General features: G+C 41.3%; 2 protein-coding genes across 2 annotated transcripts; both read right to left on the reverse strand.

Annotated features, from left to right (window-relative positions):
* Nucleotides 1-557: 557 nt before the first annotated feature.
* On the reverse strand, nucleotides 558-6513 carry LOC135592335 (protein PHR1-LIKE 2-like). Its single transcript, XM_065081729.1, has 6 exons — nucleotides 6065-6513; nucleotides 5555-5631; nucleotides 5037-5091; nucleotides 2191-2278; nucleotides 2057-2120; nucleotides 558-1140 (listed from the first exon to the last, which is right to left on the reverse strand). Exons 1-6 carry the CDS (start codon nucleotides 6231-6233, stop codon nucleotides 760-762), a joined length of 834 nt encoding a protein of 277 aa, XP_064937801.1. The 5' UTR covers nucleotides 6234-6513; the 3' UTR covers nucleotides 558-759.
* A 703-nt stretch (nucleotides 6514-7216) lies between these two features.
* LOC135592336 (phosphatidylinositol/phosphatidylcholine transfer protein SFH9-like) lies at nucleotides 7217-20363 on the reverse strand. The gene is made up of 13 exons (XM_065081730.1): nucleotides 19935-20363; nucleotides 12943-13042; nucleotides 11461-11727; nucleotides 11290-11367; nucleotides 11093-11194; nucleotides 10968-11017; nucleotides 10766-10865; nucleotides 10570-10641; nucleotides 10368-10481; nucleotides 9716-9794; nucleotides 8056-8411; nucleotides 7859-7933; nucleotides 7217-7601 (listed from the first exon to the last, which is right to left on the reverse strand). Exons 1-13 carry the CDS (start codon nucleotides 20150-20152, stop codon nucleotides 7536-7538), a joined length of 1677 nt encoding a protein of 558 aa, XP_064937802.1. The 5' UTR covers nucleotides 20153-20363; the 3' UTR covers nucleotides 7217-7535.
* Nucleotides 20364-20748: the final 385 nt, after the last annotated feature.

Raw genomic sequence — 20748 nt, forward strand, 5'->3', positions numbered from 1 at the left:
TTTCATCATCAAAATCCGAGATTCAACAACGATCAGTGCTCTTTCGACCCTATGCTCGGGTGTTTTTTCTTATCTTACGATGCCCTCGATGCTAGAGGCTTAGCTTCAACCCACTTCATGAAATAATCCACTCCCACGATAGGGAACCTTCGTTAGCCTGAGGCGGAGAAAGGGTTCCACGAGGTCCAAGCACCACTTAGAGGCATGGCGTTATATCCGAGCAAACTTCTAACATATGTGGCAGATGCACTCAGCTTCTCCTCGAGAAGTGTAACACAGACCTTAGATAACATCTTGGCACAGCAGGGTTAGTTTTTATATCTAACCTCGGAGTAGATACCTCGTAATTGCCCCAGTATCACCCTTCTTAGCATTTTATCCACTTAAACTACTAAGGAGGGACGGTCCCTGACGACCAGTCTTGGACTGTTGTCCAAGAGAGAACGTAGGTGAAGACTTAGCGTCCATTAATATATTTCCTATCAAGAGTTCTCTATTTGGATTATTCCATTAGACGGGATTAGGCTGGATCGTGATGCAAACATATATCACATTCATAAAAGCAAATATTGCGAGACTTAGCGTCTCACAAATCCATTAAAACCTGACCTGTTTACCACAGGAATCTGAATGATTTAGCTACAAAGTCTTCCTTTTTCGAAACCAAAATAAACCTATTAGTTAGCAGCAAATCGTCATTAAATGCTAGGAAACCATGGCTCGTAATCATTTACATCTCCTTCCCATAACCGTGAGTGATCAATTCCCAACATATGAGAACCTTATATCAACAGCAGCTTCCTGAGGACCCAGCATCTTCGACCTTCCTGTCCCTGGGCTCGCTGTTGATGTCAGGCAGCTATCAACTGAACACTCAGCAAACGTTGCACTTACTCCGTTTGAAGGTTTTCGTTGAACGGATTCCATTGCAATCTCCGACAATGATGGCAGTTTGAGTGCCTGACACAGGAAGCTTAGACGGTCATCGGCTTCGCTTGTTGGAAATTGAGATGGTGTTTTTCTGACTAGTGCAAGTGCGTTGGAAGCAAGGTTTGGATCGATGATGTTGCAAGCCCTTTCGAACATAGAATGCAGATATTTGCCATGAGCCTCGATCCGAATCTGAAGATGCCGCTGTACCTGACCGGCAAAAAGAAGTGGGTTATAACAGGAATGTGATCAGGATTAAGCAACATTGAAGAATCCCTTTCTCGAAGCCATTTAGCCCAACAAGCATCTACATCCAAAACGACAGAGCAGTATTATGATGAAACATTAACGAAACAGACAATGGAATGGCTGATTAATGCCTCTTCCTTGGTAAAAAAGAGTGCCCCAATAAAAGATCAACTCTAAAGGTGGCTTTCAGGGACTTGGTGCAAGGTAATAAAGAAAAAACTATTGAGAAATGGAAGGTATGAACTAGACGAGAAGCTTTCAGGGAAAGCAAGAAGAACTCAGGAATTATTTGCCATGAAGCAGCTACAAATGATTAGCAAGGGAAAAGAGAATAGAAAGATGATACACCCTGTGATATAGCACAAAACATATCATTCATTGTATATAAAGACGGAGGATGAAAGAAATTTGAATACAAAAGATTTTCCACTATTCTTGCTGTTTCTTATGCAACTACAATTTACAGGTAAAGCAAATTCCACCAGTCCCAAAAGTGTTATGATATTATCAAAAGGGAAATCCTAGCTCCCAAGCTTAAGAAACTGTCGGCCACCATCAATGAAATTGAGATATTACTTGTGCTTAGGTGACATTCCCAAAAATAAGACTACTATTGCATGAGAGTACGATACAAGACATCCAAGAAGCACACTATACTGTTATATTGGATATATATTTCTTTAGAAGTTTTTTATTGTGATATCAAAGTGGCATCAAATATCTAGTAAGATCTGCAATATTGTCCTACCTTAGTAATAAAGCGATGTGCATCATGACAGCAGAAAAATATCCTTAAAGAACATTTCATAAGAGAAATTATAGCAAGAAAGGTTTAGAAAAAGAAAGTCATTGGTGCATCAAAAAGGAAGAAACATGCCTCAAGTTGTTCATGAAGCTGTCTCTCAAGTTCCATTTGCACTCTCATGGCCTCATCACATCCACTGTATAGAAATGTTGATGTAAGACTAGGAAAAAAGTAAATCAGCATGAAATTGTTGAAGAATAAATTACTCAATTAAGTCTTTAGCCAATAATTTTGATGATGACAATGGTGAAGATGATGGTGGTCCAGTTCCCAGACTCTCCACAAAGTTGGCAGCTGTAGAGTTACCAAGTTTGAACCTTCAGTCATTAAGGTAAGACGAGAGAAAGAAAACTTGAAATAGACTGACTTATTCTACATCTAAAACTGAATATATGTCGTAGACATTCACATGCTGGCCAGGTATTATTCAACATGGAATATAATTTCTGGGGATTCATATAAGCATTAGCACTCGCAAGATACCAGACACTTTTCTTATGTATACGGCACCACTAAGATGAAACATAAGGCATAAATATCTCTCTAATATTTTAGGAGGATCTCTTTCGGTTTGTCAATCCTATAGCCATGCCTGTGGAAACAAATCGATGCATGTGGATGACTAGATACTCAAGGGGTCCATTAGGGAAGCAACTGACTGCTCCATTGTTGTTAAATGGAATGCAATCTCAAAAAATTTCTGCATCAAGGAGCATACACTACTTCATGATACATAGTTAGCCTCCTTAATATCCCACCAGCCATGATGTGTAAAATAAAAAGGGTAATCATTTAAGGTATGGCATAATCACATCATGGAGCTTCAAGCCTAATCATTTAAGGTAGTTCACATCAAATATTCAGTTAATGGTACATGCAGGCTGCACATATCACATGTATTGCTTTGCTGAGAAAACAACAACCAAAAAGGGCTTGTTTCAGCAGATGATACAAGCGTTAGCAGTGGTCTCTGACAGACTGGGTAGAGAATAAACCAGGTCCAGCTTTTGAATGAATTTATGATCTTCTTCTGTCTATTAAATAATTTGATGCTGCAACTCTTGGTGCTAATAGTTTTGTTGATAAACTTTGTGGAATCCTTTCACAAGTGACTATTGAGGAGTCCGGAGGAGGGGAAGAGACATAGGTGCTTAAGAAACTTGCTTGTTTTTCCTTTTTATCTCTTTTTTCATTTCTTTTTCTTTTTTCTGTTCTTTTCTTGTTTACTTGTATTGTGAACCTGTGTGATTTATGGTAGGGGGTGTTGGTACACTGACACATGCTATTTTTCCATGACCAGCAGCCAGCAGATATTGCTCTTGCAAGGACCATGCCTATGATTAAACAAATATTATTTCCTTTCCCATTGCTTATACCAACTATTGTCTGGATACTCTCCTTTTGCTGCCTCTAGCTTAATTTATCTTCTTCTACACATCTTAGGACCACTTCAAGCTATTTTTGAATGTCCTATCAACAACTTCTGGTCCCAAATTACCACAAATGCCATCATTTTTCATTGATCTTACCTAGCAACACCTTCCATCAGCTTCCCAGCATATTGGCCATAAAGCTTCCCTATAAATTCTTTCTGCCACCCAAAGGGGTATCAACAACCCCAGTCACACTAGAATTACCTAATACTTTGATCATCAAGATCAAATTTGTGAGAATTATACACTTCAATCTGGATGTTTGAATGACTAATCAATATTTTCCACTACATCTATTAGTCAATTCTTCATTTGATGTTGCTAAAGTTGCAATCAAATGCTTAATCTTAGTCTGGTTTACTATAATATTCTTATAATGTAAGGCAGGTTCTTCTCCATAGCTTTACCTGGTGCATGGTCCTCCCTTGTTGCACCACTTTTATACACCATGAGATCTTGCTTTAATCTGTCACTTAAGTTCATAATAATTATTTAACTAGGGTAACTATCCAAGGATTCAATGTTAATGTTGCTGCAACTGTATCATCACCAAAATCACTTCTGTCATGCAATGTTGTTCTCACATTAATTGTTACTCCTGCTGCAAATCCTCAATTAATCAAATATATGTATATATATCATGAATTTCTTTCTTTTTACAGCACAGTAGAATATTTCCTTATAGAAAACATAATACACTTGTAGTAACAGCATGCAAACCTTGGCAAAACTTCATCCAAATGTAGTAAAATTGGAACTGAATCAAAGTTAACCTTCATGTCAAATTCAATCACATGTTCTCATGTTCAAGGACTACAATTAAGCCAATCTTCTGTTTTTTGATCAATCAGCAGCCAACTTTATATTTATCCCTGTCAAGATGAGCATTTCACCAACCCTAGGACTAGCAACACTACACAATAAGAGGTATCATTGGTTGTGATATTTCTAAATGTCCAGCATATTTGTGCAAAACTTTTAACATAAACATGTAGGCAGATGGCAACGTGTAGAAGGCCATTTTGTGTTACGAAGCCAAGATTTCATCAAAAAGGTCCTCCACCAATTCTTTTTATTCATTGATCTTGTAGGAATATAATACAAGAAGTCTTCAACATCCAATGAGGTGTAAACATGTCAAATGTGGACACCAACATGTTACTGCATGTCATCGCAGGGTGCAGGGTTTAGAGTCTAGCGTTTTGGGTTACTTGGTATGCATTTTACTAGCATTGAATGTTTCCTGGCCATGGGAAGGAAGACCAATGGCCTCATCTGACCAACACTTTTTTACCCCTGTTGGCTCTCCTCCTTTTTCTTGCTCTTTTTTTCTCTTCCTTGTCTTTCTTTTCCCCTTGCCAGAATGGCTCCGCCAATTTGTGCCAACAAGATGTACTATTCTGTATCCTGATCACCATGGAGCATTCACCAGTTTGGAAATCCTTGATACTTCTAACTACTAATTTCTCTGGTACATGTTGGGATAAAATAAGATTGCTCACTCAATCAAGTATCTATTAGCTAGTCCAGGGAATAAATATCTTCATGCCCTAACACCCTATTTAAAAAATGCATATTAGGGGTATATCTAGGAGTGAAAAGCAGAGAGGGAGAGTCACCATCTTTTGAGTTGTCAGAAGGCTCTTTGTTTGATTGCTTTCCCAGTCTGTATTTCTGCAAGATTAAGTCAGAAAGGCATATAAGCACATGTTTTCAGAAGTGTGCACATGAAAAGTCATATATGATATGTTCGACAATGTTGTTGATCAATCACAACTTGCTGTCTCTTTAACAACTTGTCACTATAGCACTGATGAAATAGAAAGTCGAAAACAAAAGGAAGCACAATTAACATGTGACTAAGTAATCACACTCAAAAAGGCCCTAGTGATGCTTGTTAAGACATTTTGGTTGACTATTTACAATTTGTAAGCTAAGATCGAATCATTTGACAATTAGATTTAATTGAAAGCCCAGATGGAAGTTGGATACAAGTTGAGCTATATCTCAGTTTCCTAACATTAGCATTGTGAAATAGTAAACACAAGCGGCACGAGATTAAAGCCCTCAAATTGAAGCACAGAATAACAATCTAGAAACATCTTTTGTGTCAAATGATGCTAGTTGAGAAACAGACCTGAAGATGACTCTTCAAATGGTAAAGCGTGAGGCCCTTAACAGCCATGGTTTTCATGATGGTCTTCGGCGTGGCTTCTGCAAAAGAAGCACAAGTTTTTCGGCTAGTCAGGAACATCAATATCAAAATATTAAGTAAATACATAAGCATAGACCAGAAAGTTGTTCCCATTGGAATGCTCGGAGCAACGAACTCTTGTATGAACCAAAGAAATCTTTAAATACGGCAAAGCGTGTACAAGAAAAGGAATCTTATTCTTCAACTGCTTCAGATGTTCTCAAAATGTTGGCAATATATTGCAAAGACATGTGTATTAGAGGTCGAGAAGGTTATCGAAGCATCCATTGGAACAGGGGCGTGAAATAGGAAGCGGAGTTCATTCAACCTAGAGCGGGGAAGGAACAGCATTGCAATCAACAAGATGAGAAGACACAGATAGATCAGAACATGCGGCGATAGCGCGTCACTTCACACGCCGGGCAAAAGCGAAATAAAGGGAGTGGAGCTCACTATCGGGGCCACCGAGCTGGGTGACGGCGTCGACGAAGCGATCGTGGAGCTCGGGAGTCCAACGGAGGCGCGGCTTGGGGTCGCTAGAGAAGAGGTGGCAGGTGTCTCCCGGGAGGTTGGCCCCCTCCAGGGAGCCATGGAACTCCTCTACCCGCTTGGTTGCGTACATTCATAAACCAAACCCCTTCTTCTTCTTCTTCTTCTTCCTCTTTCTTCTGCTTATTTCTTAGGTAAATAAGAGCGTAGAATGGAGGAGGACATTCGATTCAAGTGATTTGGTGAAGAGGAGAGGGGGAGGACGACAATGGAAGCGGAATTGGGCTGGCACTTTTGATATTATAGAGTATAGAAGGTGTTTGAGGGGTTGGGAGGGAGAGAGAGAGAGAGCAGCGCGCGCACACACCAAGAGAGAGACAGACACCGGAGAGGAAAAAGAAGAAAGCGAGACGCAAATGGCAACCACCCCTCGGTTTTATTCGATTCCGACATGGGCAGTTAGTAACTTCACCGGACTCATGATTGAGTTTAATGTTCTTCGTGATTATAACGCATGCAGCTCGGTCATCCAAAATCAAGCTTGAGAATGCTTATTTTTTTTCATTTAAGATATTTATAGAATTAAACGATGAGTCTGATTCATATTAGTCAAGATTAATATATATAATTGTATATCAATGTAATCCAGAAATTTAAATTTTCTAGACTCCTCTTTTGCATTTGCTGGATCCTCATAAAATCTTGCATCCGAGATTTAAGAAGATTAACATATAGAACGCTCATCCAAAATTAAAGGCAAGTCATCCAATCAAGAATGTGGTTTTGGCAGTGGAGCATAGAAACTTCCTATATACAATAACCACTCTCATCTTATCATGGAATAATTCTTTGAACGTATGCTATTCCTGTGTGGTATATCTGAATGGTACAGCGTATATGCCTGCATTCAAGTCAAAAGTACCAAGGATAAAAAATAGTTCACTACTCATTACTCATAATGCAATCACTGAAATTTTCGAAAGAATATATGAAACACAAGTACCCACAAACCCTCACCATTCTATGTTTAAACAACAAGCAACAGTAGGAACCTTTGCGAACCTCTCATAACTTTCTCCTTTGCCAGGACTGGAAAGAGCAAGCGAACTTTAGAAATTACAGTGACAAATCACATATCAGTTGAGTTTCATTAATATTGATGAAGAATGTACAGCTTGAGAATTGGCTCATTGTTTATTTCTTGTGAACACATCTCATTTCATTCTGTTCTTTATTTCTACCGACCTATAATCTGTATTCTATAAATTGTTCGGCAGTAAATGGCGCAAGCTTAAGCTTTACTTTGGTCAGTTCTAAAGCAGACCAACTACCAGAAAGCTGAGAAGCTACCGCTTAAATATTGAGAAAACCTTGAGATTACCAGCAAGTATACCAACAGATGAATCTGCACAACGTTTCCATGCTGTAGAGATACTTAAAATGAATCTTCTGACGTCCCTCCAGGAATGTATTTACAGCCCTTAAACCAGCACGACTTGACCTGCAGTAAACCAGCAAACTGAGGATGTTAAAATGGGTCACCCAGGAATTGTGTGTTTGGTGGGAGGACTGCTTTTGCAATTTGAAAGCAGGAAAACCAAGGTTGCAATGGAGCAAACCCGCTGTCACAATGGAGAAAAATGGGATAACTTGGCAATCCACTAATTTTGCTTATGAAGCAAGGCAATGGTGTGATAATATTATTCATCTATCACTTCTACAGTCAATTTAGCATATTTACTTGGATTGAAAACCTACTTGTGAGGCCGTCTCTCTCAAGATATCCAGTGACTCTTCCAGTTCAATTTGCTTTTGTGAAGTCACTTTCACCACCTGCATGAACCAACAACTGGCATATAAGCCAAGAAAATACATGTGTAAAACAATTTCAAGTGAAGGTAAAACCATTAGTGTCCAATTCATTTGGGAGAGAAACAATCAAGACAAGTACTAACATCCTTTGTCTTCTGTAGGTCATGCTCTATAGACTGAATGCGGTTTAATGACTCTCGAATCATGATGTCTTTTTCTTCAGGAATCCTCGTAGGTTTTCTGTTTATCTCAGTGACCAGTTCTTCCAACTTCTGCAGCCTCTCCAGGAATTGTAGGACACAGTCCTCTGGGACATCATGTCTGGTAAGGTGGTATATAGAATTTGCATTTGCTGGATCTAATCTTTGATGATCTGATGACCTCACATTGACCACTACATTTGGTAGTCTACAGAAAACATACAAAACTGCTAACAGTTTCATAATGATCTTGCTGACAGCTTCAGTCACCAACACAAGGAACTTATCAACTGAACCACCTGCAAAGGGACACCCTTCTTAGTAAACTACAGTTGGTTCATCTAGAAATGCTCGGGGCTCATTGGTCATGGATGCTACAAGAAAAGGACAAAAAAATACATATGAAGAGTACTTGTTTAGATTTCAAACTCATGACAAAACCAAAGCCACAGACGCCGTTTGTTCGATGCCTTAAGCACATCATGCTGAAAAGCAGCTAACTTCTGAAGAATGATGCAAGTAAATTGAGACTCAATTTGGCACAAAAGTGGAATTAACATTGAAAAGGCAGAACAACAGGACAAGTTTAAACTTTAATCATCTTGACACCTAATAGATCAAAGATCAGTTGCAATGCTAGGTGTTGTACTAACAGTAAGCAGATTTGCAAAGTGTATCATTCTGTTGCAGGTGTACCTGATATTCTTATTATATTCAAGCTTTTAATTGAACTGGAACTATTAGCTGATCAAACATACAAAATATGCTTACCAGTAACCAGCATTTTGGTGAACTTAATACCCTTGTCACATTTATTGGCTCCAGATTCTGCTGTTTAAGGGTTGAAAATTGGTCTAAAGATACAATGTTTTCCAATGACAAATTTATTCTGATTTATTGGCATTATTAAAATAAAATCTTGTAAGATTTTGCTAATACTTTATTTACATGTAACTTAGTGTCCACTCACACAAGTTTTAGAGAAGAGAAGTGTGACTAAGTTTTTGCTCCCTCTTTCTACTAAGCTGTTTTCAGCAAGGTCATACAGACATATTGACATTCAGAAGGCAAAAAATTTGTTAAAATTAAGTTTCATTTGAGACCCAAAAAATGGGAAAATAATATGATTGTCATCACAACTGAACATGGGGTGGAATTTCCAAAGCATACATTTTGATTCTATCCTTAATGGAACTCATGGATGATAGTTTACTGGCATGACATGGAAACCCATGCCACATGACCATTTGGTGATATCACATGCTGCCCATGGTACAATTGAGAGACATTAATTTTTGTGTAGATACATGTGTGAATGTAAAATCACCAAGATTCTAGAATGTTAATATAATTAACTTTTCGACAATCAACAAGAACGATGAAAAATATAAATTACAAGAGCATGCAGAAAACTTCAACTAGGATGCAGCATTAAAAGCACTGCACAATATAAGTACTCCATAGACTCCAAAACAACCACAAAAAGTTAATCCTATAAAACTTTGAAACATGAAAATAGAAGTGCATCATAGACTCCCAAACAACCATAAAAAGTTATGCCCATAGAACTTTAAAAAATGAAAAATAGAAGTGCATCGCGTACCTCCAGGTCTATTACGGAGTTTGGTTCGAGTAGCTGACCTGTTAGAAGGCAAGTGTTCATTTGTCCTGATCGGAGAACACTGAAAGAATCATAAAGACAGTTCAATAGTTAAAGTATGTCTAACTTTTGCAGTCATGATCATCCTTAACAATGAGAGCAAGTACCATAAAGCAGCCTTTCCTGCTTCAAAATAGAGGTTTATCTCATATTTATCTAGTGCACAACTATGTATATGTAATAAATGCTTATGCATATATGATTAGGTTAGATGCTCCCCCTGTAAGCTCTAAAGCAAAAGGTTGAAATTATATTTTACAATCCTCTTCCTCCCTCTCTTCTCTCTGTCCCTCCTCTACTCTTAATTATTTCTTGAAGATTACAGTATTGCCTTCCAACAGATATAGCAGGCTACTAATCCTATGACAAACACATTCTGTGTAAAAGAATGGATGAAAAAATAATAGCATGCTTATTGCAACACAATTTAACATATTCATCTTATCATCCACATGTGCATGTTAAAAACCAGAACACATGCATAAGCACAAGCACAATCATTCAATCCATGTTTTTTTTTTTTAAATATTCTCATACAAGTGCAAACAGATGGAGAACCTCAGCCAAAGAAGACAGATCATTCAAGGTAACTCACATTTTCATACACTGGATTTGACTGTGTGTCCAGCAGAGGAATTGACTGAATAGGGGAGACTGAAATTTTTGAATCAGATTTTAATTGAATGTTACTGTTTTTATACATTGGGACCTGCAAATATGGTTAGTCCATAATTAGAATAGTTGTCTTATCCAGAATATTGGAATTCATCTAGCACTTGAAAGAGATGAGACTTGACCTGACGAGTCAATTTCGTTTCATCAATTGGATTGTCTCTATTTCTCGAGCTTGTGATTCCAGAATGAACTGCCTGGAAGATGAATACATGGAGTATCGTAACGGTGATTTTTGTGAAAGACTGAGGGAAATTAGAAAAAGTTGCTTCTTGTAATTTCTAAGACATCAAAATATATAAGCACTTTGATAGTTCATACATCCATGAACTGAGGGTCACTCCATGGTCCTTTATTAGATGTAAGACAACCTCCCTCGTTTGAACAAGTGCAAGAGCCACCAAGAAAATCAGGTAGTTGACTGTCATCAACACAAAGTCAAGATGAAACACTTTCCATTTAGGTCTAGAACCCAAAACCACAGAGCATGTGACTGAATTTACTTAAAGGGAAGAATAGAAACCTCATCTCAATTAATTCAAGTAATGTATTCTGATATCTATCTCCTAATACCTGCAAAATTAGGTAAATGACTGAAGTTACAGCATAAACATGTTTGGGTGTAATGACATATCACATAGAATCTACCACTATCTTTGCTGTTGTCCTTGGATCAATTAAGCCTTTTATAGTGTTCCAAAGTAATCTGAAACCACTGCCAGCATTAACAATAAACAACTTATGCAGTATCTGCAACAACAGGAATAGTATTATGAGAAAGAAGTAGGTTAAATTGCTTGTGTCCACTACCAAACTGGTCATACGGTAACCACAACACTTATCACCTCAGGGTAATTGTCACTGTCAATTTTCTGGATTCGAAGAACAACATCACGAGCTAATTTGCCAACACTCATCCAGTTCTGGACAATCAAGTTTGTCAGGAGGAAACAGCAGTCACATCAAATAATGTTAACTCATGTTTAACTAGAAAGGTAAATCCAGTACCCACATACCACTCCTTGTACATCTAAAATTGTTGTCATTGTGTCAATATGCCTTTTGGCTGCAAGAGAGCATGCTGGATATCTCTCAGAAAGGATCTTCTCTATCACCTGAACATGGTACTTTATAAATCTTTCAACTGTGGTGACAGTAAGAAGTTTGTTGGGGTCGACCATTCCAAGTCTCTCGATATACACAGGTCTACCATCTTTGTCCACACCATGAAAACCATGTGGATAGTAACGAAGAACTTCATCCAATTCACTGAACACAAAGTCCTAAGTAACATTGTTCAGTTAGACAATTAAAGCCACAAAATTTGGTAGTTTAGAATTAAACCCCTGTAGAATAATGCAGGCTTAACTTCTCTGTTTTAATTAACCTGGTTCCATAATAACAGGATAGAAGAGGACATAGAACAATCATAATAGTTCTATCATAAAACAACAATACCCTATTCAATAATTGTAATCACTCATTTCTTAAAAGCATATTTATATATTTTGAATTTGGGACTAGAATTTTCAGCTTAGAAAGCAGTATTGTGTTTCACTGCATATTTATTGCTTAAGAGGTATTACTTGTTCTGTCTTTAGAATTCATCTTTCTGTTAGTAAGATTCGCATGTATCATGCATCCTAGTTTTTACTTATTTTTTGAATTTTAAAGTTTAAACACTAAATTCAGTTTCCTGTACTTTACAAAGAATACACTTATGTTTCCAGGTATGGTTTGTATTATTGGTCCATACCGATGTACCGACCAACTGTTAGTATGGTATGTACCGAGCTGTACCGACCATACTAACATATAGTACATTAGAGTGTACCGATGTACCACTACGCTTCAGTACGTCAAACCTTATTTCTGAGTATAGGATCTATCACACAGTTGTATATTTAGAAATCAGTTGTCCATAAATCCAGTCTAATGTGCCCTCGGTTCTTGAAGTCCAGTGTTTTCAGTTTAAAAATAAGTAAATTTTGCAATAAACCAACTTCCTGTAATAACTATTGAATTCTTGAATTGTTGTTGCTGTTGTTGTCAAATTTTGATAATTGTTTCGAAGTTTATATTTAATTGTTACAGGTGATGTACTAGTGGCCCTTTGGGTTTGATTAGAGATATGAAATCAAAAGTTTCTTTAAGCGTTGGCAGTCTTTGGTAATCATAAATGTCAATTTTAGCAATTCAAAAGAAATGAGAAAAATATTGTGTGTACTAAATTTTCAAGTTGCATCGGCTGGAGTCTCCTGCATTATCTGTCCTTTTTAAAATTTCAAGTCATAGGTATGTTGGAAAACCATTATGTGTATGACTTATGCATACTACTTCAATCAAATCAAAATTTCATGTAGAACACAACTGTTTCTTTCATGATGTAAAAACCTGTTTGAAACTGGACTACAAACAAGTTCATAGGCATGACAGTTTGGATGGTCAATAATCATAACCATAAAAGCGGAAAGAAGGATATCATCACTTGTTCATACTTGCAGGATAGTATCAGCACCAAAGTCCATCCTCCACTGAAGCATCTCTGACCACATTCGGATTGCTTTCTCGATATTGAACCCTCGTGCCTTCAAAAACCTGTAGCAATCATTAATAAAATATATATAAAGCACATTCCAATCTGAAGAAGAGGGCTGGGATGATCAATTGCTCAGGTATATAATCCTAAGTATGGAACAGATGGATTCACATTGCAGTTTAAAACTACTAGATGTTATAAACATATGTCATAGATTAATCCCATTATAGTTGATACTTGATAGTTTACTCGAGGTATAGGCAGCATCAGAATCAAGAACATGAAGCCATTTTGTTTCTTGAACAACACACAACATCAAACATTTTATTATATATCCGAATTTGCCTATGCATTCTTAGAGTGATCCAGACTAATCTGCCTATGGAGATACTAAAATATAGAAATCAGCAGATTCACATGAACCATGTATGTAGACTTCTATCTTCAACCCCTTCTCCTCTCACATCAGCCCCTATAAAGTTTTCAGAAGCTTGGATGAGATACCTTGATAGGATGTCTTAAGGCAATCATTCATAAAAGCATGATATGCAATTTCGAATGGTATCGCCTAGTACGGGTGGTATGTACCGATCCGATGGCATACCGGTATGCGGATCGCCCGCTATCGGACGGAACGTGCTACAGTGCACCCTTGTATACCGCTCTGTAACGGACAAACTTCTAAACAAGATGTTGGATGTAATGTTGATGTCTGTCCGTTGTCTTTTGGCATGTTCATGCCTTGTATAGCAGGTAGAGGGGCTGCCGAAGGCTTATAAGTCCCATTTTAGTTGGGTTGGTGGCCTTTTTAGGCTTGTAAATAAAGGTTGTGTCATGTGGACACGTGCGAGAGCTTTTCGGTCTGTAATGGACCATTTTACCCTTTGTTGTGCAACTATTCAGAGCTTGTAAAGTCTGTTTGTAATTTGTATTGTCTATGAAGTGTTTTTCGGACATGTTTGCTTGTGGATCCCGATTGAGGCGTTCTCTTTAACCCGTTCTCTCTTTTGTTGGTCCTAAGGGACAATGGGAGGCTTCGGGGAGGCTGACCTTTGCGGACGGACGCGCGAGGGTGCCGCACGCCTTAGGCAAAACCAGCTAAGGTCGTGACACTATGGTATCAGAGCGGGACAAGCACTCATAGAAACACTTGACATGCAAACGTGGGGGACCTAGCGGGGCTGCGTTGAGGGCAGTCAGCACACGCGCGACCGTTTGAGGGAAAACGGGCATGGAGATGTAGGGAAAAGAGTCGCTCAGAGGAGCGAGCATCCGAGATTGGCATTCAGAGGAATGGCCAACCCTTCGCGCAAGAGGCACCACGAGAACAGGCAAGCTTGGTTGAATTTGGAGCGCACAAAGGTTGGGATGGCTGAGTTTAAGCTACGACTCAACGTTGACAACTATACTTGATGGTGCTCTAGGCAGGCGAGGCGCTTGGCAAGAATGAGACCATCCAAGGTGGAATGAGTTGCTCAACGACCAAAAGAGTTATGCAAAGCTCACAGAGGTGAGGGGAATTGCTAACTCGAAGAATTTGGTACTCATGCATGGGCTTGTATGCGGACGATGGAATGTTCGTGGCCATCCCAAGGCGATCGAGACTCGGCGCCATGGAGCATTGAAACTTTCTCTTCGGCATGTGAAGGATACGTCCGTAGGAGGCTGAAGTGTGCAATGAGTTCAGCATGTTGCTAGGCCTTGAGGGGTGCAGCGGTGGCTGTATTGACGTGGAGGCGTAATCTAGCAAGTGCGTCTGCAAGAGGCAGAACAATGCACAGTTTGTTCAGCAGATCGGAGTAGTCCAAGGGGATGGTGGTCTCCGTAACGAAGAGAGATGTTGCTCCAACGGGATAGTTATCCAGGAGGGATAAGTCTCAGCACTCCAGAGGGAGAATCATGTGAGACGGACTTCACATATTGAGGAGGAGTACCTCACAAACAACAACCCCACGAAGCTCAATGGACTGAGCAAGCAGCGAGGAGTTGCCGCATGATCTCGCTCGAGAGAATGCATTGGTGGATGCATTGCGAGATCAAGTGGGGGAGCGACCTGAAGCAACTTAAATGAAGGCACACTTAGAGTCGATATGGAGATCGGACTCAAGGGAGGGCTGACCCGTGGAATGGTGGGCGCGAGGGCCACCATCGACTCAATGCAAGAACGAGGAGCGGAGCAACTTGGGTGTAACTTGGCGAAGTACCCAAGCCGCATGAAGGGAGCCAGCAGTGAAGTTCGAACATGGAGCAGAAGCACAGTGCTTTCCTTAGACAGAGGTCAAAGACATGAACTCTTGCAGAGGCAAGGGTAGGATCATGTTGTTCCATGGGTCCTTCTTTCTGACGGAGTGGACTCATCTTGCATGGTGCCAAAGACGAAGGGAGCTTTGCGGCACATGCACCTTAACTCGAAGAAGCATTTGATGGAGGAACTAAGGCGACTCAATTTGCGGAGGCGAAGTTGGGTTGAGAAGGGCCTTAGCACTGGGCAAGAGGACGCAGAGGCGGGTACTCTTGAAGAATATGCCACAGTGTTGCCATTTGAGTTGCTATGAAGGAAGCAGTGCGCAGCGGAGATTGCGCTGGTAGGGGCAGAGGCCCAGGATCCAGACAATGGTGCACAGATCAGTGAAGTCGGTGGACTTCGAGAGCTACTAGGCGACGGACTGTCCTAGAGCGGTGCTTCATCTAGGTGTGACCCAGGAGTGGGTGGATGAAGATCGATTGCCAGAGGAGCGAACAAAATCGAAGGTGGAAGGGACCCTACGATGTATTTGCAGAGGCCACACATGGAGGGTTCACAATTCGAGTTTATTCCACAAGGATCAGAATGCAATGGAAATGTCACCAGGAGGCGACATGGTGCAGCGGATCGTGGTGGAACAGTTCGTGGCAATGAGATACACACAATCTGTCCCGTGAGGGATGAGATCATATGGAGGTATGATCGGGAGTTACTGGAAGCTCCACTTCGATGAACAACACGACGGCAAGAAGGGCTATGGATTCAAGGAGTGAAGGCCATGGTACCGCAGAGGCGGGTCTTCCGGGCGTGCATCGAATTTTGCATCGGATGAAAGCCTTGGTCATCAGCATATGGGGGCTGTGTTCCACCAAGGGAAAAGTTCGAATGCAAGTACCAGTGAGTTCCATGGGAGGGACTTGATCATACAGAGGTATGATCGAAGCAGCTGGAGAGTTGGACTGCTCCAGAGCTCATATTCGCTTAAGGGAGCCTGACAAGTCAAAGGACAAGGTCGAGTAAGCGAACGTTGCTACCAAGGAAGCTAAGGAGAACAGAATCGGTGCAAACTCTACAACGTGATGGCAGAGGCCATGCATGGGAGTTGTAGTCTGTCTTTCCATCGACCAAACGGACTGCTTGGAGAACACAGTGGTGTTGAAGCAGGGGGTCGAAAGGGGCGAGGAAGCGACGACGAGTCCAGAGGGACTTAGCTACCCAATATCAAGCATCAGTTAGAATGGAGGTGGACTCAGAGGAGTGCCACGGAGACATCTCTACTGATTGTGAAGAAAAGGGATACAGAGGCGAGGCGACGGATAGTAGGGCCATGGGCATGGCAGCGCCATGGTACCGTAGAGGCGGGACTTCCGTGCAAGTCATTGATCCCTTGCTCTCATGGAGGGAGAGCGCTTGGTCGTGAAAGGGGCCGAGGAGGTGGAGCATGCAGAGGCAATCTCCAAGTACCGAGACAAGGCTGAAGGGCAGAGGCCAAGAAACTTCGTAAGACCGGTGTCAACAAGTTTCTCATCAAGATAGCCGTAAGTGAAGGACTTCGGGTCATGCAAGAGTGCACGACCAAGGAACGAAGCAGGCAGTACGCGGTGTTGTACCTTTGCTACTCAGTGGAGTAGGCGGCAGGGTTGATGGAGAAGACGGTACAATCCCAGAGGCGACCTCATCTATTAGAGAATTACTCCAAGTTGGGGTGAAAACTTCCTGCATTCCAGAAGTTCAATGGCTTTGAGAAGGTGAATCACAGTAGCTAACTCAACGCAAGGAGTGCAAACACTTCAAGTGCTTCAGAAGTGTGAGCAAAGAGCAGGCGAAGACCAGTAACCAGCTCGATGCATGAAGTACAACCTCGAGGAGGCGGGCGAAGTCAAAGTAACCTTTGCCTTCTCAACTCTTAAGAGAATGGGCGAAACCGAGTACCCCAGTTCTCTTATCTATCCAGCAGAGGAGCTCTGCACAAGTTCAAAGACCCTTTGAAGATAATGGAAGACAATAGTTGTCAAATCCTCACCAACGGTGATCAGTGCTACTGAGAGTAGATCGTCCGCTTCATTTCCCAACGAAATGCCAATCGAAAGCGGAAGTGATGCAAACCTACTTGGATGTGACAACTAACTGAAAGAAGAGTCAATGAGCAGATTTTGTGGAGGAAGGACCCAAAACTTCTGAAGTTTGCGAGGCGATGCTCGTTAAAGCTCCAACAAGCATCCACCCAGTTCAAGCAGCATGTGGAAATTTTTCGAGACTGGCGAAGAAAAGATGGTCTTTTCCTTCATTTGGTGGATCCGCAAGAATCGACAAGGATCAACACAACTCAGCCAACCCCATACTAGAGTCAGAGTCATTGGCGAGTTGAAGCAGCATGGCGGATCAAAGGTTCGACTACTCAGAAACAGCAGCGGAGAGCAGCTGGGAGCCAGGAGGCGCATTGCAGCTGGAGCAGAAGATTGAAGACTCAGCAAAGGCGAAGAGTTGCAGTGTTCACAAAGGCTTCGACGAGGACGTCGAAGGGATAAGTGGGGGAGAATGTAACGGACAAACTTTTAAACAAGATGTTGGATGTAATGTTGATGTCTGTCCGTTGTCTTTTGGCATGTTCATGCCTTGTATAGCAGGTAGAGGGGCGGCCGAAGGCTTATAAGTCCCATTTTAGTTGGGTTGGTGGCCTTTTTAGGCTTGTAAATAAAGGTTGTGTCATGTGGACACGTGCGAGAGCTTTTCGGTCTGTAATGGACCATTTTACCCTTTGTTGTGCAACTATTCAGAGCTTGTAAAGTCTGTTTGTAATTTGTATTGTCTATGAAGTGTTTTTCGGACATGTTTGCTTGTGGATCCCGATTGAGGCGTTCTCTTTAACCCGTTCTCTCTTTTGTTGGTCCTAAGGGACAATGGGAGGCTTCGGGGAGGCTGACCTTTGCGGACGGACGCGCGAGGGTGCCGCATGCCTTAGGCAAAACCAGCTAAGGTCGTGACAGCTCGGTACATGGTACCGTACCATACCGAGCCAACCTCAAAACACCGGTACGGTACGGTATTGCATACCTTGGTTACAACCTGTACTAATAGGATAACTGATCCATTAACCTTATTGAACCTGAAACACTATTTCAAAATGATTATACTTAAATTATAGTAATATGCTCATCTAACCTTATAAAACAATTCAGGTCTTCTTTCACTTCTGATGTGGGACTAAACTAAGATATCACAATCTCTCCACTTAGAAGTTTAACATCATTGTCAAGATCCGATCATGAGCCAATATCAAATTCTAGCATTGTGCATGTGAGGCATAGGCCCATGAAGCCATCACACCATGGTACTTCGTGCTAAGATACACTTTTCCTACTTTGGCTACTCACCATGCCCATGTCTCATGTCCCATGTCCAATACTAGGTCCGCTATAAAATTATTTATCATTAATCGATCTGATAGAATGATTAACATATTAACCTTGTTGAGCCTGAATGACTAGTGCAAAATGCTTAAGCTCATGTTAATAGTGCACTTATCAACCCTTATAAACTAGTTCAAATCTTCTCCAACTTCTGATGCAGAACTAAACTGTCATGCTACATTCTGCAACTTTTAGGAGACAAATAGCAGATATCAATCAAAGTCAAGATAAACCACATGAAGCAACAATTCATTTAAACAACAATCAGCAGTGCAAATTAAAACAATTTGGAGGGCAAGTATTACATGAGGCAGCAAAAGAATCTATTACAAGAATTGCAAATTCTGCAAAAGTACAAACTCAGCAGACAGGTCTATCCAAGGGTTAATTCATTCGCATAAGATGATTTAATGTTTGAACATCACTGATAGTAACAACAGAATGAAGACTACTCAATGCAATTTCATTATGTAGATATCTAAGAAAAATACAGCACCTTTAGTATCGGGAGATGTAAAAAATGTATATCTTCTGTTGTATTACTTATAACAGCCTTAACACTACAAAAGGAGTGGCCCAGTGTATAAGGCTTCTAGCACTGTAGGGTGTGAAGAGGGTCGTGTCACAGAGGAGCAAACTTACTGTGACACCAAGAGCCTTATATATTATCTACATGATACATCACCCTAATGGAGGCTCAAATGTTGCAACTTCATCCATCATAAACTATATATCGGACTTGAGCTCACTCTTCCCTACAATGATTGTCGGGAGTCATTATAAATTGCAACCAAAGAAATCACTAGTCATTTGTGCAGAAACACCACACGATGACAAAAAGTCATTATCACAGTGCAAACTCATGTAACAGAGAAATTGCATGATTGAAGATAAATCAGCCACTGAGGATGGACATATAGGGCTTCTTATGTTATACTTCCCTGCTACTTGCGATAGTGAGCCTTTCGTCTTTGAGTGGTGTTTCCGCACAAAGACTCTATAGACATATATTACATATATATATAATAGTAATCTGACATCTAATCACCATCATTTACAACCCAGAACATCACCTTCTGTAAGAACTGCAGCTGCAAACTGATCAAATCTCCGGTCCATGACTAAACATATAATTCTGAAACTCCCATTAGCGCACATGAAAAAAATCAACCGCGTGTCATATAGCTAATTTGGTATCGAAGCCTAATACCACTATCGCTAGCATGCATACGAGATCCATTCAACAAAAAAAAAACCAATCAGAAATGGTATGATATATCGGCGATCGAGACTGACCGCTTCATGGTATGGTAATCGTCATGGCGAGCGGGCAGAAGGTTCCGATCGATCAGGGCCTTCCGGAAGACCCCCACGGCCCTTTCCTCCTCCTCCGACGAGGCGTCCGTCCAATCGCATGCGGAGGCGGTAGCTGAGGCCGAGGAATCCACCCTCTTCCCTCTCCCTCTCTTCCTCGCGCCATCCGATGCGCTACTCCTCGACGAAGAAGGGATCATTTCCTCCTCCTCGTCGATCTCCCTCTCTCTCTCTCTCTCGTCCCACCCGGATGGCTAATTCCAAATCCTCCTCCTCCTCCTCCTCCTGGCGGCCCCGAGATGGAATCCAGGGGCCGATGGGCGAATATATGCTCAATTCTTCGTTATTGGAATTGAATCGGATCAGATATGAGGCCAACTCACACGTGGGAAGCGCGACCTGGCGCCAATTTTGCGCCGTCGTTGGAGTATATCTATTGCTCCGTAAAAAGAAAATACAGGAAAAATAGGAGAGTCGGTGAAATCGAGCGAGAAGACGAGGCGGAGGCCGACGGAAACGCGCCAGTCTACGCCCGATGGGACCCACCATTTTGTCACCGGCCAACGTGCGAGTGCGCGAGTGGGTGACGTCAAGCAGGTGCGAGAACAAAAATACAAGAAAAAGGAGAGTCGCCGAGGGAAGCGCGCCACTCTACGGCTGTGGGATCCACCGTTTCGTATCCGATGGACGAGCGAGTGCGCCGACGGGTGACGTCGAACGAGATGAATGTGCGGCCACATTGTTCCAGGCGACGAGGACGCGAACTCAAACGCACCACTCGACGCTAGCGGGACCC

Source organism: Musa acuminata, chromosome BXJ1-9 (genome assembly GCF_036884655.1).
Source record: "Musa acuminata AAA Group cultivar baxijiao chromosome BXJ1-9, Cavendish_Baxijiao_AAA, whole genome shotgun sequence".
In the NCBI taxonomy this organism is placed as follows: Eukaryota; Viridiplantae; Streptophyta; class Magnoliopsida; order Zingiberales; family Musaceae; genus Musa; species Musa acuminata.

What these genes read in the sequence shown, in the direction of transcription:
- LOC135592335 (XM_065081729.1), bottom strand. Translation starts at nt 6,233, where the DNA reads ATGTACGCAACCAAGCGGGTAGAGGAGTTCCATGGCTCCCTGGAGGGG. An exon ending in TTGGCTAAAGACTTAATTGA is followed by an intron (nt 2,121 to 2,190) that starts GTAATTTATTCT and finishes ATTTCTATACAG; the next exon opens with TGGATGTGATGAGGCCATGA. An exon ending in AGCTTCATGAACAACTTGAG is followed by an intron (nt 1,141 to 2,056) that starts GCATGTTTCTTC and finishes TTTGCCGGTCAG; the next exon opens with GTACAGCGGCATCTTCAGAT.
- LOC135592336 (XM_065081730.1), bottom strand. Translation starts at nt 20,152, where the DNA reads ATGATCCCTTCTTCGTCGAGGAGTAGCGCATCGGATGGCGCGAGGAAG. An exon ending in GGACAACAGCAAAGATAGTG is followed by an intron (nt 11,018 to 11,092) that starts GTAGATTCTATG and finishes CTAATTTTGCAG; the next exon opens with GTATTAGGAGATAGATATCA. An exon ending in ACTCCGTAATAGACCTGGAG is followed by an intron (nt 8,412 to 9,715) that starts GTACGCGATGCA and finishes GTCCCTTTGCAG; the next exon opens with GTGGTTCAGTTGATAAGTTC.